Source organism: Phasianus colchicus, chromosome 2 (assembly GCF_987193195.1).
Source record: "Phasianus colchicus chromosome 2, bPhaCol1.hap1.1, whole genome shotgun sequence".
Taxonomy (NCBI): Eukaryota; Metazoa; Chordata; class Aves; order Galliformes; family Phasianidae; genus Phasianus; species Phasianus colchicus.
In genome coordinates this window covers 78,870,178-78,894,843 of record NC_143437.1, presented here as the reverse complement: position 1 = coordinate 78,894,843, position 24,666 = coordinate 78,870,178, and the positions used below count along the sequence as shown (strand labels likewise).

Here is a 24,666-nt window from a genome sequence, read left to right as displayed (position 1 = left end):
TTCCTTTAGATACTTCCAACTTGTGAGAAAGACCATCTTCGTCCAAAAAGCAACTGTAGATCTTTGTATTTTGCTTAAAATAACAACAGTGAACTGTAAATGCAATCTGGTTGATTTAAGTTTTCCTGTTGCTCAAGTTTTTAAGTAGCATGACCGCTTTTGTTTCCTGTTTTGCTGTTGAAAGTTGGTATTGGGACAGTGGAGATGAAAGATATCTTCTGTTGCTTAATATTAGTAGTAAGCTAACTTCATTCACAGTGTAATCAAAGTCATATTCCCAACAAGTCAGGGAGCAGGAGATAGTTTTGTCAGTGTTTAAAATAGAATGGTACTCTGTCAAGTTTACTGCAGTGTTTTAGGCAAGCCATTTTGATGAGACAGTGATAACATTTCTAAAAAAAAAAAAAGGAAGACTAATGGATGAAAAAAATGAAAAAATAATGAAGGTTGCGGATGCCCTGTCCCTGGATGCATTCAAGGCTAGGCTGGGCAGCCTGGTCTAGTGGTTGGCATACCTGCCCATGGCAGGGGGGTTGAAACTAGATGATCATTGTGGTCCTTTTCAATTCAGTCCTATGATTTTATGATATGAATCTAATATTTGAACTGTCTGATTCCAGTAGGACTAGTTGCACTGAGAGCAGATTTCTTGAAAAAAGTTTATGCTGTTGCTGGGTATACTGGATCTGGCTTGAGTAGAGGTTTTCCTTCATAACTGCTAGGTTTTTAGGTTTGTGTATTTTTCTTAACAATGCTGACAAAACACCAATGTTTTAGCTGCTGTTGAATGTCATTTGCCCAGTCTCAAGGCTTTTTTTTCCTCACTCTGCTTCTGACCATGCTGAGTGTGCTAAGTGAGCAAAGGGACAGAACATTCCTTCAGCAAGTTCGAATCAACTATGGAAGATAATATAATGTTCAACAATAAAAACTGGGGGTAGCCTTTTCATGGTAGTTGCTTGAAAACTGGCAGGACACCAGTCTGCTGGCAGGATGTGGGGATTGCTTTGTGTGACTTGTTTATTGGTCTTATTCCCTGCTTTTTCTTTTTTTAATTAGGCACCATCTTAACCTATGAGTTGTCTTTTTTTTTCTGCTTTTGCTCTTCTAGCTCTCCCCTACCTTTTTGGGGTGAGGAGTGAGTGAATGACTGGTGAAAGCTTCATTGCTGGCCAACTCAGGAAACTCAGGAAAAAATCTTGATGTTTTAGATGGTTTCAGGATTTACACCTCTTCAGTTTCTAGATGACTGAAGACTAAACCATTTTAGACTAAATTATGCCTTAAATATGTTTAGAATAACATATCCCTCATCCTTTGGGCCACTCGTCCACAAAGTTCATGTTGACTTATTTTGCTTTCTCATTTTCTGTACTGGGGGGGGGGGTGACCTGTGTACTTGGCAGCAGAACTGCACTACATACAAACTAACTTGCCTTTGTGGATTGGTCTTAATTTATCTTCCTTGTACAGGTGAACTGGGCCACAGGCATTTAATTAAAACTTGTGTTTGAAAGAAGAAGCCTTGGTGGATACATGTTAAATTTTTTTTGTGGTTTCTTTTATGGCTTTTGTCGACATAATGGGAGCTGGTGTATACTGCTGAATATGAGAAATTCTCCACTGAATTTACTATAATAGATAAAAATCTACACTCTGGATTCTGAACACACCTTACTAGATACTCCATGCTTGCCTTTGTTTACACAGGACTACTGTCTGTGGAGAGTAGACTTCAGCATTCCTTTGTTCTACTACATTTTAGGATACAACTTAGATATTTGAATTATGTCCAATAAATTGAACCATTTCATTTAAACCAATGAGTAAATACTAATTTCTGTATTTGTTTTTTTAATTCCAGTGTCCCATTTGTAATGGGACAGGAGAGGCCATGGAATTTTTCCTCAGAAAACGCTTGCCACAAAATAATTGGGGAAGAATATTGAGTATTTATTTTCCACAAAGCTGGGAGGAGAGGACAAATCTTAAATCTCTGATTTCAAATTCTATATTTTTTCAGATTAGTCAGTTATATGACCAACCATGTTCTGGTATTGCTTGTTATTTTGAGCTTTATAAACAGTAGTTAAACTGATTACATACAGTGTTCACAAGACAAATTATTGGTTAATTAAGGTGATAAACTGGTAGTACTGCAATAGTAAAGATACTGGTAAGTACTCATTGCAAGTGTAAAACCCACTGTATAACTTAATTAAAATGTAGAAATGTTACAAGCGATTACTAATAACTAAATATCATCCTTCTGTCACAATCACTCATGAACTTAGTAACCCCACAGTTAAGGGATATGCTCATGCAATTGTGTTTTTTTCTTTTTACTTTGACAGCAGTCAACATGAAATGAAATCCTAATCCTAAAGGAATTAACAGTTTGGCTTTCTTATCTCTTGTGTGGTTTCTGATTTGTATCTGTTGCCTTTGATCAGGTTGATGTGACATTTGGTAATCTCCCTGCTTGGTGCTTCAGACAGGATTGGGGTACCATGTGCATACTACATAGAGTGCTGTTGCTGTTCAGTGAGCTTGTCCAGTTAGGACCAAAGGGAAGGGGAAGATTGTCGTGCTCTGGTACCTCTTCAACAAGGTCATTTCAGCAGTGCATTGGCAAGCCTGCTATTTGATTCTAAAGGAATCTCTTTTTTGCATTAGGATGAAAAACTATACATTCACTTTTTTGAGTGAGATTGGGAGAGAAAGCTTAAGTGAAAATTTTGAAACAGTGTTTAACCATGATATTGATTTGCTTATAAACTGAAAGCTCATAACTTGCAAATGGAGTAACATAAGTGACCCTTTTTGTTTAAATAGGCCAGATGAGGAGCTGTCTCTTCCTTTTGTGTCTTGGATTGGGTGCTTAAAGCAAGATTACTGTGAGTTTCTAAAAGCTCACCATAAATAAAACTCTTTTTTTGGGTCTATGAAGTGTATTGCTTAAGTGTAGATCATCCAGGCTTCTTTGTGAAGTACACTGGCAGACTCATAAGACACCTCTGGCTTTGCTTCTTTGCCTTTGTTTTCCATCTAATAAGGACTTTAGAATGATTTTTTTAAATGTAGGTGTCTTTCTCATGTTCTTAGTTATTTGATGTGATGCTTAATGCAGAGATAAACTATTCTCATTGTGAATATCATGTCATCTTAATGAACTACATAGTTAATTATTATAACCATGGGTAGAATGCTGATTAGGGTTTGCAAACAAACAATCCCAACATACCAGCAAAAAACATCCCCTCTGCAAAAAGCCCTATTCACTTGCTAAGGATTTGGGAGAAAAATGATATTTGATCAAGGGGTTTAAAAAACAGTCATTGTGACTATGCACAAAATAGACCTAAATGAAGTCATAGCCAATTTTATTTTAACGTTTACTTGTTTCCATGTCAGTGCTACAGATTATTCTTATATTTGCTTGCTTGAGCAAAAGTTCTGCCCTTCTGGCTTCAGTCTTAACTGCAGGCAACATTGACGTTCACCTTCAGTTATCGGTGAAGTTTTGAATGCTAGAGACATGGAGCTCTGTTAGAGCATAATAAAAACTTATTCTTACAGGTGCTACGTCTGTACAGTTGAAGTACTTTATATTTTGTTGCTCTGCAAATGGGGAATAAGACATCAAGAACTTCAAGGTACAGCTGTATATTAACAGCTGTAACAACACTGCATCATTTTGTCCTGATGCTTTCTGAACAAAAGCCAAGGGGAAGATTTTGGTCCCAATGCATTTATTTCTTTATTCATGTCTGATACTTTTTTTGTAGCTACGTGTATATATGCTCATACACATGAACCGAATGCTTTAGCGTGTCCTTTGGTAAAATATAGCCCATCTGTTCTCTTCTATTTCAGCTTATGGCAAGTAGTAATGTGTAAAACTAATTAAAATAAAGAATCACGGAAGATCAGAACTAAAAAGCAAACTCATCATCCCTTTTCATCTTTTCTTAATTGTAGTGCATTCTGGATTTATGATGTTTGACTCAACTGCTGTTTTTAACCTTGATTCTTAAGCTCATTAAAGATATTTTATAATGCACATAATTTTATATCTGGTCAGTTAAGTGCAAGTCCATAAACCTCTTATGCTGCAGAGAAAAAGCCCGACTGATTTTAGCTTTTGTGTTCTGTTTTCTTATGGTTCTAATGCTGAGGAAAACTGAGAATGCAGTTATGAAGTCATAAATCATATTTTGAGGCTCAATTACTTGTGGAAAAAAAACTGGCTTATGTAATTTATTTGCAAGTACTTCTAGGCAGTGTTCCAAAAGTGGAAATCTAAGGAGTAATGTGCAGACAAAACAATGGCTTCAGAGAATGATGGAAAACTAATATGACACCATAAACATAATTATGTCTTCCAAAGAAAAAAGTCTGTAAAGACCATGTTGCCACAGTGCAATTGTTTTTATTTGCTTTATCTCTAACGTTGTGTTCTTTATTACTTAGGAAATGTGAAGAAGTGTAAACAGCTCCTTCAGAAAGCTGTGGAGTGCTCTGCTGTTCCACTGGAAATGTTAGAAACTGCTCTACAAAACTTTAATTCACAAAAAAAGCAGTTGCTTTCAGATGAGGAAAAGGAGAACTTTGCAGGTAATTGCAATCTCTTAAAATATTGATTGATTTTAAGCACGTTGTACTGCTAAATTGAAAAATTATTTCACTGTATGTCCTTTCTAGATACAAACTCAAAATCCATTGCTGTCCAATAAACAGTCATATTTGTCTATTCTCCATCTTAATTCTTCAATACCTGGTTCCATCTCTTCTCAGGAGTCATCAGAAAGTAAACTGTTTTTTTGTGAGGGGTGTATTTTTTGCTTTATATGAGGATAGAATTAATGCAAAATAAATCTGATTTCATAAGGGATCTATCTTCAGAAGCATGATAGAGTTTTGCTGTTTCCTTTTAAGTTGACCTTAATATGAAACGCTACTTATGAGGGGGTAATAAGTATTTGCTTACAGTATTATTCAGTTGTGGTGTTAGTTTTTAATAAGCTTTGTTTTCTTACTGACCTCAATTGCACATCTGATGAACTGTGTCCCAGGATAAGTTAATCTTCATGGAGAGTGCAATTTGTATTTGATAGAGTTTGCTTTACCTACTGCAAATCTTTAAAGTATACCTGTGAAAGAATATGTGCAAAAGGCTTATCTGCCACTTAGGAATCAATGAATTCGGGGGAAGAATGGGCTCATCTAGTTTTAGTTCATGTTAATTTGTAACAGTAAGTGCTTGAAAAATGCTGCATTTCAGTGCAACTATTTAAAGATAAAAGTTTTAAAGAGCAGTAATGCACTAGAAATGCAGCAATGTAGAGGGTTTAAATTACTGAGCTTTGGTTTTTACTTCTGGAGCAATATAAAGGCTTATCTCTCAATCTATAGACATTTAAGACTTGTCTATTTAATATTCTTGCTAAAAGAGCTGCTTTTTGAAACTTATTTAAAGATAGTAATGCTGTGTAATGCATTTCTTCACATATGAAAAGATTGTTCAGAAAGCTTTTGACAAGAGTTGCATGCAGTTGTAGAGTAATGATGCAAACATAAAAACCTCAGCAAGTCTAGAAGCTTTTGGTTTAATTCCCCCTCCCCTTCTTTTGTGGATGACAATATAAATATCTGACATACTGGGGATAATTTGGAAAAAAACATACGTTCTGAATAGGACAAGAGAGAAGCTGTCTCAAACCAAGAAGAAATTAAAGTATTGTAGATCATCTGAATGTGAGAGTCCAATGGTAAACCTGGGCATGAAATACAGGGGAAAAAAAGCATGGGAGATGTTTGTGGGAGTATGGGAATGATGATACTGGATTGGTCAACTGACGATTCAAAGCTATTCTCAGTGTTTAAGTGTATGTTGAAGTACTTATACTACTTCGTCAAATAGTTCAAAATATGTTGACCTGAGCAGTTTACAAAAAACTCTAGAAATAGCTAAAATGTCTGTGTTCATCTGCTGAAAGTATAGCTTCTGCTGGCTAAAGACAAAGTGACATGGGAGGGTGTGAAGTAGAAATGAGTTAACTTTAATGAATTGCTCTAGAACTTAAATGTTAGGCAAAATAGTAGGTAAAAAATAAAACCCTTAAACTTGGGTTTCTTGGAAGGTAGTGGATAACCATGAATTCTGTTTGGTCAGGCAGTAATTCCCTATAATGATGGAAAACAAGGTCTACACGATGAGGAAGATCTTCCCATAATAGTTTAATGCATATTCTGTAGTGCGTATTTCTTTTTTATTTTTAATGATCTTGTGTTGTAGTTCAGCTTAGCTGTTTATCTGACTAATCAGATGGTAATTTCAAAGAGTCTCATCAGGGTAATAAACCTGAAGTTGGGTTTAATATTCACCTAAAGCTCTTAAAACAGCTCATACTTCAGTGTTCCCTAAATGGAGAGTTAATCTTCGTTCTATATTATAGCACAGTTATGCACTGCCTGCACAGAAAGTTACTGATACCTTCATATGTTCAGACTTCTTGTGATAATTTGTTCATCCCTGAGGAGTTACCTTCCCTTCTATTTTTCAGCTAAACACAAAATAGTTTGGATGATGGGAATGTTCAGTGCAGTGTTCAGCAGAAATTGGCTTTACACTTTTGTTCTAAGGTTAATGTACGACTTCAGATAACTTTTGCCAAGTCCTCCATGACAGAGTGAGATTCTCTGTTGAGTTTGAGATAGGGCTATTGAAACTGTTGCTTTTGGGTTCTGTATATTTTGTGAAGTTGCAGTAGTAGAACGCAGCTTCTAAGAGCACTCTCAAATTTGCCCTGAGCAAAATCAGGTAGTTAACTTAGACCCAGCTAATTACTTTGTCTAATTCAGTTTAATTTGCCTGGTATGAAATATGAGTACTCTTGTATGTGTGATGTTAGCATGTAAATGAGAAGGGTCCAACAAACAGTCTTTGGTAGCAAGTTACTGAGTCTCTGTAGTAGTAGCAGGAAATTTGTTTATCTATGCTGTTGTACCTTTGAGGTAGTAACTCTGGGACAAGCTGGGTTTTGGTGCTTAATTTAGGATTTATTGTGGTTATTTAGATGTGCGTGTGGAATAAACAGAGTCCAAATTTGAACAGTTCTAAATTTCCAGATGAGTCCATGTAGGACAAGCTTCATTCGTTCTTCATGTAATGCTGTTTTGGAGTGAAGGCTTACTTTCAGAGAGGAGATATAGAAAATGGACTTGTCCTGAAAGCTGCTGTTTCTTCCTCATTCTTTGTCATGCTACTTAAACCATTGTTTAAGTATTTTCTTTGCATGGTCTTTTCCTTCTGCACAGTGACTGAGGATTTTGAGTGAAAAGTTAAATTGCTTGGATAGTCTTCGAATATGTTGAATCTCCCTTTGTTTTAAAGTAGTTTATAGTTATAGCTTTGCAGAAATCAAGCAGCTAATGTTTTAGCTGTTGCATGTCGCTTTGTGCCTGTTCTAGATATCTCTCTCTGGCTGTAAATCTTTTAAAGTTGTATAAAATGTATGCCTAGATTTATAGGAAATAATGATATTAGTATATATTGATATTAGATTACTGCAAATGTATGTATTTCTTTCTAAATCATTACAAATGCTTTTCTTTAGAAATGCAATCTGTTGTACTGTCTGAATAATTCTAATTTACCTACAGTATCAAGTATACAAGAGTCCGGACTTCAGAGCATAGTTGGAAATCAGAGAAATATTAAAAGGAATGATTCTACTGAAAATTCTTCTGCTGTTGCTAAAGTACTTCTTGGGTAATGGCTTTACTTCTTATTTAATTTCTTAAAACGTTTACGAAAGAAAGCTGTATGCTACTGTGCTTTATTTATTTATTTACTTATTTTGCCTTCAGGGAAGAGAAATCACAAGAACTTGATTCTATAGTTAACTTCCACAATCCATTAAGACCACTAAACAAATCTAACCAGGTATAACATAAATTTTTTTTCTTTCAAAATATTAAAATTTTAATACTTTATGCATTTGATAACTTGTGATTTACTCTTAGGCCTGCCCTTTTGGGAGGATTCCTGTTAAACTAGTAACTGATTTTGATGATGTGGTGCAGAAGATGGATGTCCCTCTTACAGCTAGTGTTATGAAAAGGTATAGTTGCTTGGTTTTATTGCAACGCAACAGGTTTCCGTTCTCCTTTTCAATGGGGATAGTTTTTCTTATAAGATGGTGGGAATATAAGGTGTTAACAGTGTTAAAAATTAAAGATTGGCAAATAGTTGTAATTATGATAGTTATTAAACATCTTCCTAACATAATACTGAGATTGTATAGCAACATGGATCAATTTCTTATTCTAGCAAATCAATAGCCTCAACAGAGGCAGAGACTAAAACAAAAATGATTTCTGTTGAAAATTACTTGAGATTTAAAAATTCTAGTTCCAAAAATTGTCTTTTTTTCCAAAGTGTTTTTAAAATCTCTTCTAGCTGTACTGTTATAATTTTTTTGTAACAATGGAGATTTACTGATGCATATGTTAGTTGTTCTATTATGGAAGTGATTATGCTCATTTTCTTGTAACTGCTCAGCAGTAGAAGGATCTGCCAACTTAAACACCATGTTGTTATGAGTGTCCCAGAGCTTGAAATTTACTTTGAAGCCTATTGTTTTCTAGCTGTACTTTATTACCGTTTGCAGTAGAAGACAACCAATCAGCTATCTGTCACTTCATGAGATTGTAGTGGCAAGACTTCTGTATTGTTTCTCACCTGGCTATCAGTGGACCCATTTTCCTATGGTTTTTGAACTTCACGCAACTGTTTTCATCTGTCTCACGAAATACAATTGTTATGTTTGCATGTTATACAATTAACAGTATTATTTCAATAGGCAAACATCTGGCACCAAATGTACAGCCTTGATTCCGCCTTTTCCACTCTCTGAACCAAAACTTAGTGAGAATGATTCATGTGACCTGGCAGACTCAAAGGTAATATAAATATTTTTCAGATGGACAGAATGAACCCTAGCTGGATGTCTGATGTTGTTAGAAAAAATGATAACACTTCAAGTCTGGTTAAGTAATACAGTAGGATTTTTCTGTTAAGCAATCAGTTGTGAACAAAAACATTCATTGTACCTTTCAGAATTGAAAAGCATTAAGTGTAATCAGGTGTTAAGAAAAAGCTCTCTGTAAATCTGATGGGAGGAAGAGCACAGGGTGAGGAGGATTTAAAAATCCATCATATAATTTATAAATAGGAAATGAGATTGCATCTTGACTACATGACTCTTTCAGCTGTAGTCAGAATACTTCCCAAGATAAAACTCGTATTTCCATGATGTTAATTCAGTGAAGTCTATTAAATGATTTATGGAGCTATAAATCATGGCTTTTGATGGAGTATAATTTTGAGCTACGTCTTGCATTTTTGTCTTGTCTTTCCAGAAAGAAAACATTTAGGTCTTTGTTAAACAAATTGTGTGATGGCAATTGAGTGTATTAATGGATTTAAAAGCAGAATCAGTAATCTTTCTGTGTATCCTGTACTATTTTCTGAAATTTATTTGTTCTATGGTATGCTGGTCATTTTGTATCAGATGGAAGTGTCTTTTGGGCACTATACTTAGGAACCTTACCTGGTGTAGGGATCCTGCTTTGGCAGGGGGGTTGGACTCGATGATCTCTGGAGGTCCCTTCCAACCCCTACGATTCTGTGATTCTGTGATTCTGTGAACCATTTAACATGCTTTCTGTTTTCTTAGGTATTACAAGAAAAAAATTCTGTGCAGCTACAGATGTTGGATGAGAACAGCTTAGAAATGGCTACCAATTCAGCTGTCACTCTGAAAAACAAAATAGATACAAGTCTTGTGATGAAAAGAGAAGGTAACTTATTAATGTAATGTTCTAGGATGTTGAAATAGAATAAGTATTGAAAAATTGCTGTTCTGTATTGTAAATGTGGACTGCTAAAGAAAACGTTCTTCAAAAGTGGAGAAAAGGATCTGCTTGGAGTCTGAGAGCAATTAAAGTATGAGTTCTGAGTGGTGCCTGTAGAAGTGCTGAAAAAGAACTGCAATAACTGTTCAGAAATATGTCCATCCTGTGTGTGGATGATTGGGCTTGAAATAAAATGTCCAATGAAATGTATTCTGCTAATTCTCTATATATCTAATTTTATTATAAAAATAATGTAAATAGGTATTGAAATAGCATCAATATAGGGTTTCATATTAAGACTTGCCAGCCTGAGCATGGAAAAATGCTGCCAGCAGAAGTGATACTTTATACAGGAAAAGTGTATGCTGACTGACAGCAATTTCAACTGTGGATTAGAATATTCGTGGAGTGTTGTCTGTTTAGGCTTTATTTTTGGCACTCAAATTATACTAGTTTGCTTTCCTTGTATATGCTTGTAGTTGGCCATATAGGTGCAATAGCTCTAATTTCTTGTGTTTAAAATTTATTCTAAGATGCTTCATCTGAAGTAAGCTTTAAAAGATCACTGCAATTCTGTCTTCTGTTCTGGGTGAAAATAAAGTCCAAAGCTCCCTCAGTTCTTGGTGGATATAGCACACCCACATCATCCATTGTATTTAGCACTTCCTACTTTCTTTCCTCTTTATATATTTGTATGAGAAAGTAGGTATTGCGTGGGGTCTGACCATTCCCTGATTTACCTCACAACATAGAACAAGAAGTATGAGAAAAAGCCTCTTAGTGTTTATAACAGTTCAGAAAAAACTCAGACTTGTATCAAGTATTTTAGGATAGTAAAGCTTGGAAGGATGCTAATAATGACTCTGACAAAAGTGAGTGAAAAGGTCTAGTAACCCTACACTGGTTGGATCTAGGATTATGCATATACCTACCTGTATAAGGAAGAGGAAAACTTAATCTGAACAATTTTTCAACTTTAGCCCCTCCCCTCCAACTAACTTAAATAAAAGAACACAAACCAAAACTACCCTCACCACTGAACCTTACCCATTAGTTTGCATGTGAACGGTTTGGGTTTCAGGTCATACTTTGCCTGTTAGTGTTTTATTTAAGCTTCCAAAGGAAGTACTGTTTTTTTTTGTCTTTTAAAATTGCATCCAACTTCTATTTAGCATATACTTTCTAATTACATGAATCTGCACAAGCAGTTGGAGGAACACTCTTAAGCTATTTGCAGCCTCTTCTGCAGTTTGTCCTGTTAACTCTGAAAAAGGAACCATCTGACTGAGCAACCTTATTGTCTTATGCCTTTGTCTTCAGTAATTACATTGGATTATAGATTGCCTGTTGCTACAGGTAGCAGACTTCTGATGTGAAGTATTGCAGCAAGCTTATCCTAAATGTTTATAAACCTGCTCAGGATGTCCCTGGGTGTTATGGTGCGACTGAATATGGTCTTACAAATATTCTCTTTGCCCACATGCAGGGCATTTGTGTTACTATTATAATAATACTATAACTTTTTAAAAGAAGTTGCCATGTTACTATGCTGAGCTGAATATTAACCCTGAAGATTACACTAATATCTTGTGAGTGACACTTTCTGTAAAAGAAGTAAGATTCCAGTAAATTAATGATTCTCATTTATTCTGATGTAGAAAATGAGGGGGAAAGATATCTAGAAATTGAGGTGAATTACCAGAAACTGTTTAAAGTACTGAATATTATTATATTTATTATTATTAAAAATACTGAGTATTTTTAATTATCTGATTTATTCAGAAAATAAACTGCAGTATCAAGAGCTGAAGATACCAGAGCCAAGGAGCATGGAAAGTCAACAGCAGCAATCCAATTCAGCTGAAAGCTATAGAAAGCATTTTGATCAGATGAAACTGAACTGTGTTAACTCCAGAAAAAAATGGCCAAGTCAAGAAGTTATGCAGCAAAACTGCTATAGAGAGGTGAAGTGACAGGAATATGTGATGGTTTGCTACCTGAAGCTACTTTGACATGTTGTGAAAAATGATTTCTTAATGGTGGCTTCTTGTGTGGAATAATGTTTACTCTCTTTAGGGAAAGCGGTCAAGTCTTGAGCAATCTGGTCATCCCATTTCAAGAAGACTATCACCACCAGATGCAGTTTCAAAGAAAAATGAGCTATTGTATGTTTGTGGAACACCAAGCTCTGCATGTACAGATTACATGGAGTGGTAAGCTATGTCATTCAATTGCACGGTCATGGACAGCACTTGGTCTCTGGAACTACTTCAGTGATTTTTTTAACAGGGGTTTTAATTTTTAAGCTCTTCTGTTCAGATAGCAAAAAAATTCTTGACTGCTTCCAGTGTTTTATGTTGAGTTGGAATGTTTGTAGTGAGTGAAGCATGCCATCTCATGGTATAGGTTAATTTTAAAAAAAAAAAAGTGGTTTGCAAGCAGATTGTTTGCTTCTTCCACCTTTTGACATCTTAGAAACTTCTGAAAATCATATTTGTTTTACAGGATACATAGTGAAGATGGGAAGTATGTGTAATTGTTAAGTAATTATGTGATCAGTGAGAGCTGTGCTTTGACTATATTGAAGGATTGGAAAATTTAGTACTCATTTTGTTGAGAGTAAAGTGACAAGTGTATAAAATTGTTTTCCAGTTATGATGTTTGCAGATTAAACACTCAGATTATTACTAGTGGTGTTTTAGCCCAGATTAATTAAAAAATGGAATGACTTACATTTCTGAATCACTAAATTAATATTGCAAGAACCTGCTTAGAGTTTGAGAAGCTAATAGCTTTTCATTCAGTGCAGGGTTCAAGCAGCCTGGTGCCATCTGTGTAACGCTCAAGTTTTTCTTTAAATACTTATTTGTAAGCCATGATTCATCCTGTGCCATTAATGAATGAAACAACAGGGGGGAAAATGTGTTTGTTAATGTAACTAAATATGTGGTAGACATATCAAGGGGACAAATCATAAGATATAAAGGATTTATTGCAATCTTTAATTTACTTAAATATGTTCTACTTTATGCTCATATGCAGTGTAGATAACATTCTCAAGAACTCATGTTTATCTTGAAGTCTCAATATGTTCACTTTCAGTAAAAAACCAAACATTTCATCCATAAATGTTCTGAACAAAGAATAGTAAGCTTAGAAATAACTGTAGCTTGCCTTGTCTTATGAGCTGCCCTTCTATTTTTATGGTGCTTTCACTTTCCAGCTTATGAGTGCCAGCTGGTGCCTGAAGAAGGGAAGTTAGTTTGCTTCTGTTTTAAAGAAATATTTTCTCTGTTATAGTTATTCTGTAGATCTAAAGACTTCTAAGTCAAAGTGGAAGAGATCTTAATGCAAATTGTTGAATACAGCAGGGATTTGAACGTTTGCTGATGGGGTTTAACTTTCAGGAAGGAATGAAGATTTTATTTTAGGAAACTTCGTTTTAAAAGAAGTCAACTAAATGCAGATATTCTTAACGATGATTTCCTTTAGTTTCAGAACACCAATTGTAAGAAACAACTTTTCACCAGGATATCAAATTTCTACTCCCTACAGTCAGCTTCCATATTTTCTACCACCTACTCCAGCAACTACATTTCAAAATCAAATGGGCTTGCAGGTAACAATTTTAAGCTGTCAACTACCATTTTTAGCATGTTTTCATTAGAGAGTTCTTTAGGGGAAATATGTGTATTAGATATATTTTTAATTTAAAGTTGTTACTCATATTTGTGGAATAAGTAAGGGAAAACAGAGTCTCTTAGTTAATTGCAGAATAAACATTTTATTCTGTATTAGATCTATTCACTAATTTGAATTATGTGAGACTTTAAGGCAGAGTTTAGGCTCTACTTTCCTGTAAATTGCAGTGGAGAACTGATATTTAATATATTTTCACTGCATGTATTTCTGCACACGTAATCCTGGTTAGATTGAATGATTTGAAATAAAAATGTGAAACAAAATAGAATAGTTATGCAACTGTGGTGGGCTTAAATAGTAAATTTTGTTGGAATTACTCAACTGAGCATAGGTAATTGCATTTATTTTTAGGAGCACAGGAAGTAATATGACCTCTATTCTGCAATCTCTACAATGTTTTGTAAGGCTTTTTCAAGGCCCGTGTTCAATGTGTTGATGGACAAGCTTATGAAATGGTGCTGCTTAGTAAACTTGTGATGATCGTTATACAAGTTATGCTGTGGGGGTCTTTTGCTTTTAGTAGGCGAACATATTTGAGGTTTCTTTTGTATGCTTTGCCTTGTTCAGAAAAATCAAGACAAATAATGTTAATAAAAGTAGAGCTCCTCCACGTTCTGATGCATGTGTACCAATAGTTACTTTCTTTTATTTTTTTCTGTATTTACGCAGGTTTCAGCTTCTATACCTTCAAATGAATGCATTGCTATTAAAGGAAGAGTTTATACAATATTAAAGCAAATAGGTAGTGGAGGCTCAAGCAAGGTAAGATGCTGTATTAGCCTTTTAGATGGAGTCACTCACTTACACAGCGGTATTTAGCATAAGTACATATACTGTAGTTATCTAATACTGCTTGACCTGTGTTTGGCTGACACAAAGAAACTGAAACAAAATTTTAGGGCCAAGCTTACACTTTCTCTCGTGGATGCAAAGAAGAATAGCACACAGATTAGATTTGTTACAGTGTTATTTTTCAGAGTTCTGAGTTCCCTGAATTATATTTTGTGTCATTGCTATTTCAGAATGTTAAACAAGTATTGATTTCAGTGGAGAGAGAAAGTCAAAACAGTGGGTGAATAAAGCAACGTGTTGAAATAAAGAAAACAAACAATTACACTGAATGCATTTGCTTCAAAAACAACAGAAGCTACAGAAATAAGAAAGCAATTGCTCAGCTATCTTCTCTTAGATTAGTAAATGGTGGTGGCAGCCTGCTTTCTTGTTTTGCTTTCTACATAGGCCTTAAGGTAGACTATTTTATATTCCTGAAGATCATCTTTAAGATGAAGAGTCTTAAAATTCCTGGTATCACAGAATTCTCCAAAATAAGCGAAGATTGTTAGGGATTTTTGGATGTCATCTGGTCCAACCCCTACTCATGCAGAGTGCCCAGGACCATGTCCAGTTGGCTTTTGAAAATCTCCAAGGAGCAGACTGCATAGCCTTCCTAGGCAACCTGTGCCAGAGCTCTGTCACTTGTACAGCAAAGAAATGCTTGCTGATGTAGAGAGGGAACCTCCTGTGTTTCAGTTTGTGCCTGTTCTCTTCTCCTGTATCTGGGTACCACTGAAAAGAGCCTGATTCCATTCTCTCAGCATCCTACTTTCAGGTATTTATAGACATTGAGATTCCTTCTGAGCCTCTTCTTCTCCCACCTGTTTCTGTTGTAACCAATGAGTTTTGATAAAACCTTAATTTCAGCAAACAGGAACTTCTGTAAATTTACTGTGCTTCTTCCTTTTTGAAAGGTACGTCTTTCATTTTAAACTCTGGCTGTGGTGAAATGGAGGACCATGAAATAAATTGGACTTAAGATGGAATTAACTGTTTTTTCAGGTGTTTCAAGTACTGAATGAAAAGAAGCAGCTGTATGCAGTCAAGTATGTGAATCTAGAAGAAGCTGATCAGCAGACTGTTGAAAGCTATAAGAATGAAATTGCTCATTTGAGTAAACTACAAGAGCATAGTGATAAGATAATCCGTCTTTATAGCTAGTGAGTAAATTTACTATTCATATCATGCAGTATTGATTTAATAAAGCTGCCTTGAATTTTAACATTTATTTTGTTTTAGTGAAATTACTGATCAGCATATCTACATGGTAATGGAGTGTGGAAACATTGATCTCAATAGCTGGCTGAAAAAGAAAAAGAATATTGATCCATTGGAACGGAAGAGCTATTGGAAAAATATGTTGGAAGCTGTTCACACAATCCATGAACACGGTACTCTTAAGTAATTCTTGGTATTCGTATAGTTATTAGACATATGGTGTGTTGAATTTTGGAGGTGATACTGCTTTCAGTTTTGGTGTAGGCCTAGTGATCTTTGAGGGTGGTATTTACTGTATTGTGACAATGAAACAAAAGCAAGTATATCTTTATTGAAGTAGACTCTTTTGACTCAGATCAACAAGTATCACTGTTCTATAGCGTTTTCTATTTCCTTGCAACAGCTAGGAAACGATTTCTGTAATGAACTACACTGTAGACTTCTGGAGCTGCTTGTTTTCCATAAAATTCCCATTAAAACCACTTGTCCTCTCCAAAGAAATGTTGACTACTTTTGCTTCTGCACAGATCTGTCGTCTTTACTTGATTAACCTTTTTCACTGCTTGTATTTCATGAGGCTTCCTTTCATTCTTACCCATGTAACTGAAATGCATGTATCCGTATTCTATTTCTGTGTAACATGGTGAAGATTGAAAAAATAAAGAATAATTAGTTGATTATGTGAAATAGAATGACTAAACTCATAGTTTATAAAGCAAGCAGAGGAAAACTTGGGAATCTGAAGCTGAATGTTGACTGTGTTTTGAGTGAATGTCTATGCACCTACAGCATGGGTCTATATCCCCTAGATCTCTCCTTTATTGAGAGAAACTATTCAACTTAAGATTCATAGAGATATTTCAGGGTTACTGAAGATTCTGGTACTTCAAACTATGAACTTATTATGCAAGTCTAATTGCCTATTGGGGGGGAAAAAAAAAGAAACACTTTAAATGAAATCTACAAAGAATAATTTAGTTATCACCAAACAAGCAATCTGCGTGTTCTCTCTGTACAATGGTCAGGTAACTGAGCAATGAATGCACTTAAGTAACAGCTTGGATTGACTTGAAACTGTTTTACAGGCATTGTTCACAGTGATCTTAAACCAGCGAACTTTCTGATAGTTGATGGAATGTTAAAACTGATTGACTTTGGCATTGCAAACCAAATGCAGCCAGATGTGACAAGCATCGTTAAAGATTCACAGGTGACAATTCTGGAAAATTGATGTATAGCTTTCAGTAAAATGTTGTAGTTACTTGTTGATTATGTTAATCTCACAACTTGAATGAGTACTGTACTGATTTCCTATATGCTTTTCTGTACTTTGAGACAAAAAATCAAACTACTTATTAAGTACATGCTTCATTGAATATTTTTACCAGGTTGGCACAATGAATTATATGCCACCTGAAGCAATACAAGATATGTCTTCTTCCTATGGAGAAAATGGGAAATCGCAATCTAAGGTAACGTGACTTTTTTTCTCCCTGTTGTCCTGCATACTATGTAATTTAGGCATATAATTGAAGGTTTAGGTTTTTTTTCAAAACCTTCTGCTGAAATAGAACGAAAACCCACTATGCCAAGGTGGTGGTGGGCAGTTTGAAGGCTAAGTACTCTGTTTTCTGCAGAGAGTGTTTAGAGAAGTGCTGAATTGAATTAAATTGAAAGTAAGACAGGTGCACGGACTTGAGGGAGTTGAAGTAGCTGATAGAAGACAGTAAGTATTAAATGTAAACCAATAATAAACAACTCTCTCAATCCATAAGGAATGGTATAAAGCAATCTTCCTGTGCTATTAGTATGAATGATATTCAGTGGTGATAATCTGTATCGGACTTTATGGAGTATGTCACTGTGTTCTGAGGTTTGGGTTTCTAATTTTATTGATTGCTTTGTTTAGTGAAGATTACTGATGGTATTTACAGTGAAAAGAGAGAAATTTTCTTTTTTAAAAGATCAGTCTAACTTGTTTTGGAAATTCTTCATATTTTTGGCTGTGGATGTTTTGTCCCTTAGGCCTTAGTCCAGTGCTTTTGTTGACTCATTTTTTATGACTTCCTTGAAAGAATCCTGATAAAAGTTCCTGAGGCTTCTTTCCATTTCCTGCTTTCCAGCCTTAAACTTTCTGACATGGAGAATCACTTGTCTCTGTCTCTTTTTGCTGCTCTTTAGGATAAACCACTCCATATCCTGTTGTATCAAAGGGTTAACATGAGCACTGTGTTCCCAAAACGACATGTGTGCTGTAGTTCAAGACTTCAGCATTTCATCTGAATTTTATAATCAGGGTCTTCCATAGACTCAACTGAAGGAATCATTCCCTAGCTGTTTTCTTGATTGCCTGTTGTGCTGCTCATAGCCATCTGTTTTGTCTGCTCCAGAAATTGATGGAGCTCTTTACTCTATTGCTATACAGCTATATTTTAGCATTCTGTGTAAGTAGATCTGACTTAAATCTTCCAGTGGAAAAGAAAAAATGTCTGTCACTGTTATATCCTGAATCCTGTAAGATACAGGACAATGTTTTATAAATTCAGGTTTACAAATGATTTATTAAAAGATTACACGTCTTGCCCTTAAAACTTCTACCTTTTAAATTCTTTAAAATTTGTAAATGAAGAGCAGCCTTGTTCTGGCTCTCAGTTCATTTTAGCAAAAATCCAACCATCGTGCTGCTAAGTCAGTGCAATCTGTCTCTTCCACATCCTTCCACTTCTCCATACCCTCCGACTTCATCTTTTTGTTTTAAAAACACTTCAGTAAGAGGAGTGGTGGTTGGAATTTGGATCTTGAATCCTTAAAGCCTAGAAAAACTGGACTGTAGTTACCCACTTTGGGCACAAGCATACCTATGATGCCTTACTGGCTTATGAGCTGAATTTAGTATATTTTATTTGGATTTATGAATATATCCAAAATCAGAATACTGCTATTCAGCTTAAGGGCTTTTAAGTTTTTGAAGTTGACTTTTTCAAATGTTACCTAAGAAAAAAAAAAGCTTGCTTATTGAAAATTACTGGAAGTCACATTACAGTACAGTATTAATAAGTAACAGTGCACTGTCAATCATGTTATCCAGTGTAAAAGAGCTGAACTATTAAGTGAACTGTACAGTTACCATTTCCTAAGTGAGAAAATCTTTTTTTTACTTTTTAGATAAGTCCAAAAAGTGATGTGTGGTCGTTGGGATGCATTTTATATTGTATGACATATGGAAGGACTCCATTTCAACATATAACAAATACACGTAAAAAACTGTATGCTATTGTTGATCCTCATTATGAAATAGAATTCCCAGATATTGCTGAGAAAGATCTTCAAGATGTACTAAAGGTAATTGTTCCTGAAGATTAATTTTGTTTCAAACAATTGCAACTCCTTTATTTAAAGCATATTTTCTGCTAATAGTAACAGGCCTTATTCCAGAAGACTAAAACTAGCTATTTCATGGTTTCTGTGGAAGAAGTCCATTTTCAGCTCAGTAGCAAATAAGCCAGACTGCTTTAAGAATTTACTGAGCTTCTTTGAGCCACTCAAAGTAAAATAAGTAGCTTTTGTGCCCTTCGCCCCTTCTCTTATCCTGCATATTTGCCTGCATTTGGGACTTCACTTATTTGTTTTACATAAAACCCCTAATTGTGTTGCTCAGGAGGGAACAAAGTGAAATCCAGAAACATTTATCCCCAACTTTCAAATTCGAATATCATTTTGAGTTTTTCAAAGTAAAGAGATGTAAACACAGGAGCCAACAACTTCTAATGTTGTTGCCAGAGTAAAACAGAATATTGAACTTTACCTTCTTTAGCAATTATCTTCACAGAGTAATTAGGGTAATCTTTTGGTATGTTTAGGGTTTTTAGTCATTTCAAGTTAGTGACTTGACAGTAAGAAGTTTGGGCTTTAATTTGATAGGTCTTGAAATATCCGTAGTTTCAATTTTAATTCTTAGGAATTAAGACTAATTCTCTTGATTTTGAAGCAAAATATTCTTTTTCATTGCAGCGCTGTTTAGTAAGAAATCCTAAACAAAGAATATCCGTTTCAGAGTTGTTGATACATCCCTATGTTCAAATTCAAACCCAATGTCAAACAGGTATGTCTATTTTTAAAATATATTTGTTAAATAGCACTTTAAATTATGTTTTAAGGAATCAAAAGGCTTTTTCTGTATGTAGACATTTGCTAGTATTGCAGTAGGTGGTTTTGTTTGGTACCCACGTAGGTTATATGTAAAACTTCACTTAAGCTTATAATTTTTAATAATTGAACCATTAATTTCAAAACTGACATTTTATCTATGTCTTACAGACTTGTTGGTAATTATACACAACTGTATACAGCTCTAATGATTTTAAATTAACTGTTAGGTGTTGCAAATGCAAAAGGAGCAACAGAGGAAGTAAAGCGTATCCTTGGCCAACTTGTTGGCTTAAATTCTCCCAACTCTATTTCCAGAGCTGCTAGGGTAAGTAAATTGGCTTTTCCTATGTCTATCTTAGCACATGTTCTTGCAATAAAGTAAAATGTTTGGTAATGAAAGACGAAGGGATGCATATATTGGAGTTTTAACTCCTGCTGCAAAAACATAGCATATTGTCATGCTTTTGTGAGTGTGTGTGATCTCTACCTACTCCTGAATTGAAAGATTCAAAAGGTGGTTATCTTGGTTTATTCTTTCCCTGTTTCTTTTCATTCAGCTCCCAGTATATCTGTATTGTATGTCTTCATTTCCAATACCCACCATCCTGACTGGCCTTTGTGTCTCCTCCAAAGCAGCCATTAGTGGGCTGCTTTTCTTTTAGGCTGACTGAAGTTAGAAACTGCCTATGATCTTCCACTTGTCCTAGCTAATTCCTTGTTACTGTGTTAAAGATATGACAAACTAAGCCTTGACTCTCATGATCACTCTGAAAGAAGACAGGTATCATGAGGAGTCTATTCAGGTCTGTGGGTATTCCTACTTCTGGCACCTTAGGGGTTTTTTGGTGGACAGTGCTTCTGTTGTTTTGTCAGACTTCTCTGTAACAGCAGTAACTGATTCTAAAATAATTTAATGCAAAAATATGACCCATAGTCCTTATTGAAGATCTGTCAGATATCACTGTAGATGGTTCTTCCATTCATGGTTCTGAATGGTAACCTGAAACTTCTTGTGTGAAGAAGAGATTATCCTTTTAACAATATTGTGATGTGGCTATGTTTGTGGCCACTGTTTTTTCTGATTTCCTCACATGTAGTTTCCTTGTATACTCAGTATGAGCAAGCTTTATATAAGTATCTCTTTCTATGCTGGTGTTTCCACATCAGAGACAGTTAATGGAGTAAATGTGGATTTCAATCTTGGTAATTAGTTCTCTTCAAACTTGTGAAATACTACTTTTTCTCACTTTTAAGTCAGTATGCACTTTCAGGCACTATTGCATTACAGCTGCTATGACTAAGCTCTTGATCTTAAATGCATCTTCATTTGCTGATTTCTGAGACAAATCTTAGTATAGTTAGTAATATTAATATTTCAAATGAGAAGTTATTTCAAGTGGTAACACTTATAAAGATTAAGTTTGAATCTATATGTGAAACAGCTGTGCTTATATGAATACTTATGTTTTTATTCATTTTCAGACTTTATATGAGCAATGCAACAGTGGTAAAAGTCTCGACGTATCAGCATTTGCCAAATCTGGGAGTCAAAAAACATGGACAGCAAAGTGATGTACTGCTGTTCGGGGATGCAACTTAACTGGTCTGTTCAAAAGAGTATTTAGTGCTGCTAGCTTTTAAAAGGACACTCAGCATGAAGTTCACATTTTAAAAACTAAATGTAAAAAATATATGTATCTGTGTACAGTAAATCCTGACTTGCCACTTGGATTGAAAATGAAAATGGATAAGATAGTTTGTTACTATAGTCTTTGTTTTCTAACAATGCTGTACAGTTTGAGTTGCAAAAACTTGTACAAGACTTTTCAAGCTTCTTTATCACTCCAAAACTAAATTAAAAAAAAAAGCTTTCTAAAACACCAATCGTAAAATTGGCTATGTGAAACTTGCAAGTCTTTTGGAATGCTCTACAATGTGAGTACAGCATTGTGTTGTTCTGTTCTGCTACCAAGTAAAAGAAATGCCTCTTGTGTCCAGGCTTGTCCAAAACTAAGGGAAAAAAGCACTCTGCTTATGTAAGCAATCAGATACAGTTCTGGTAGATACATGTAAATGCCATCCAGTTCTCTGCTCTTTTGCTGATTAATAAATGGCATAGTGGAAGCATCACTCTTGAAGTGTAATAGGAATAAAATGGCTTATGTTCTATTAAAAAAAAAATACAAATACAACTGCTTTGCAAATCCAGTATGTTTTACAAACTTCAAAATAGAAAAATTATCAAGATTAATGATGATCAGAAACCACTTAATTTGGATTTTTAAGAGAGCTAATACTAAGCAGTGTAAATAAAGTGTACTGAATATAGCTAGACTGGTTTTATACATGATTATTAGTGGATTGATCAGATTTTGTTGTCACTGAGGTATATTTCTGGTGCAAGAGTGAATTTAAAATTACTTAATTGGAAGCCATTTAAATATTTAAAAGTTTCAGATTGGGAGGGGAAAAAATAATCTTCAAGACAGCTGCCATATTTTCCTTTGAAAACACAAAGTTTGTCAGTTTATAGAATCTCTATCTTGAGCAAGTATTTTTAAGTTTGTGGTTTTTGCCTTTTCTTTCATAAGTTATGCATATAAAGATCCTAGGTTCATTGCTGAAGTGGCTCTTGTTAATTTTCATGTGTTGAGTGTTGTGCCCTTTGAACAGTGACAGAAAAAGTGGAAAGATATTATTAGAGAAACTTTCCTTGATGATTTCTACATGTTAATTACAGAATTCATGTTTACTTCCCTTCAGATGAGTATTAAAATATTTGAACATCTTTAAGGTAGCTTTAGTGTTCTGTGCTTCGTTTTGGATAACTCACCAGGATCAAAAAAGCTTGATAAAATGCTGTAAAAAGGCCCCACTTAAGGAGGAATTATCTTACACTGTAAACATACATGTAAACATTACCAACCCCTATTCTGAGCATTTTTCTCCAGATTACCTGATCTCACAGAACTCGTTTGTATTTTGATTTTTGGGGCATTCGGTTTCACTGATACCTACCAGTTGCTTTCTGTGGCTTTTGCTTCCATGACTCAAGGAATAAAAATGGAGTGGCAGCAAAACAATCCTTCAAATAACCTAGTAATAAGAAGAAAATTTTGAAGAATGGGATTTATGTAATTTTCACACCTCTGCTTCAAGCCTATTTTAAAGCCAAGCCTTCACCATCTTCCTGTGCCAGTTAAGACCATCCTGCTGTGACAGTACCAAGTGCTTGTAAAAAGAGCACTTCTGGTGTGTGGTATTCCCGTGGCTGTTCAACATCTGCCCTCTTTTAACTTAGTAGGTATTCTTTAGATTGTTGGCTTGTTTCCTCCAATGATCCTGTTATTTCTGATTTAATTTATTACAAACATGTTCCTGTACTATAGCACAATGAGTGTGCATGTTAATTGTACCCTGCTTGTCTCTTATGTGTAAACTTGTTGCCAAGATTGAAGCTATGAAAGAAAAATAAGTTAACATCCTGTACCTTTCATATTGTAGGCAGTTTAGGAAACTACTTAGAGCATGTGAACTGAAACATTCTCTCTGGCTTTATCTGGAGATGGGAAAAAATGCTTAAGTAAACTTGTGGAGAAAACTTTTACACTACAGAATATTCCTTCTGTGTGAAGAACAATTGAAATGTCTCCTAGCTACTTCTCTGAATTACACTTGAAAATATTTCTGCATAACTATTCAACTGTTACAACTGTTAAAATTTCCAGTGTTTTGCTTATCTGTTGCTTAATATTGAATATGCAGAGGAGGTGTGCCATGTTTTTTTTCTTGCAGAGTACATGCTTTTGCAATCCTTTCTCTCATGCAGTCACTGATGAAAAAAACACAGCATGAGAGATTATGGAAAGATGACTGGGGCTAATGAGATGCAGTAGGTTGTTAGTCATGCTTTTTATTTAAAGTTTGAACAACTTATATTGCTTATTTATATTCCTTTCCTGCCTCACTGCTAGATTACAATATCTGCCTACACTGACAGTTGTTCCTTACTGCCCCTCAGTGCGTTCCTGTTGTGGTGGATGTGTTTTCTTTTTAACAATCATCTGCTCCCCTTTTCAGGTTCTTTTGGGAATCTCAGCGTGTGAATTACAGAATGGCTATGCATGAGTAATTTTTAAAAGGCAAAAAGCATGTTCTGTATATTGGTTAACAGAGGTTGCTGCTGGAGCTCCCTCAAGATTATAAAATGCCCATCCTGCATTACTATCAACTACATTCAAGGCCACAGTTGCAGGACATTGTGCATGTATAAAGTAGGGGGAGAAGATGGTTTTGTAAACCAGATTACAGTATGCCTGTTTGCAATCACCATCCTTGGATACATATGTATAGTGTAGTGCTATATTAGCTTTTACTGATGTACTGTAACTAGATGAAGAGTAAACAGGTAAATAAGAATATTTCATTAATCCTTTTCTTGTAATTCTTGCGAAAAATGAATTTGAATAGTTATAATTTTTTCTAAATCTAATGCTATGAGCTAATAAAAGCCTTTAGTCAGCAGGTAATGCTAAGAAATACATAAACATGGAAGGTATCTTTCTGTAGTTATGGATTAGCATAGCATTGTTCTGCCTGAGCAGCTGAGCTAGCTTCTCTGTAAGCATTATTGTAATCCAAAGGCTAAATGGATTAATGTGTAAGTTCCAAAGGCTCTGATTTTCTTGGTGTGCCAATGTACAAAATGGAACCCTTCTAAGACATGAGAAGAAAAAGGGGCTGTTATCTTGCATAACTGGTCTCAGAATATTTCTCCAAGGAATGAGAGAAGCAGCTATCCCAGTGGTTCAGAGGACTCAAGGCTCCTCTTTCCACCCCTGG

At 35.2% G+C, this 24,666-nt stretch overlaps 1 protein-coding gene across 1 annotated transcript in view; it reads left to right on the top strand.

Annotated features, from left to right (window-relative positions):
• TTK (TTK protein kinase) overlaps positions 1-24,368 on the top strand; it is a 34,594-nt gene extending 10,226 nt beyond the window's left edge. The window contains exons 6-23 of the mRNA XM_031610956.2: positions 4,474-4,617; positions 7,666-7,774; positions 7,873-7,948; positions 8,029-8,126; positions 8,868-8,967; positions 9,744-9,867; positions 11,704-11,885; positions 11,998-12,134; positions 13,414-13,540; positions 14,293-14,385; positions 15,460-15,617; positions 15,697-15,848; positions 16,761-16,885; positions 17,064-17,147; positions 18,841-19,017; positions 19,687-19,777; positions 20,052-20,149; positions 21,307-24,368. Of these exons, the coding sequence (XP_031466816.2) occupies positions 4,474-4,617; positions 7,666-7,774; positions 7,873-7,948; positions 8,029-8,126; positions 8,868-8,967; positions 9,744-9,867; positions 11,704-11,885; positions 11,998-12,134; positions 13,414-13,540; positions 14,293-14,385; positions 15,460-15,617; positions 15,697-15,848; positions 16,761-16,885; positions 17,064-17,147; positions 18,841-19,017; positions 19,687-19,777; positions 20,052-20,149; positions 21,307-21,396 (2,165 nt within the window). The 3' untranslated portion in view covers positions 21,397-24,368. The remainder of the gene's footprint in view (positions 1-4,473; positions 4,618-7,665; positions 7,775-7,872; positions 7,949-8,028; positions 8,127-8,867; positions 8,968-9,743; positions 9,868-11,703; positions 11,886-11,997; positions 12,135-13,413; positions 13,541-14,292; positions 14,386-15,459; positions 15,618-15,696; positions 15,849-16,760; positions 16,886-17,063; positions 17,148-18,840; positions 19,018-19,686; positions 19,778-20,051; positions 20,150-21,306) is intronic.
• Positions 24,369-24,666: the final 298 nt, after the last annotated feature.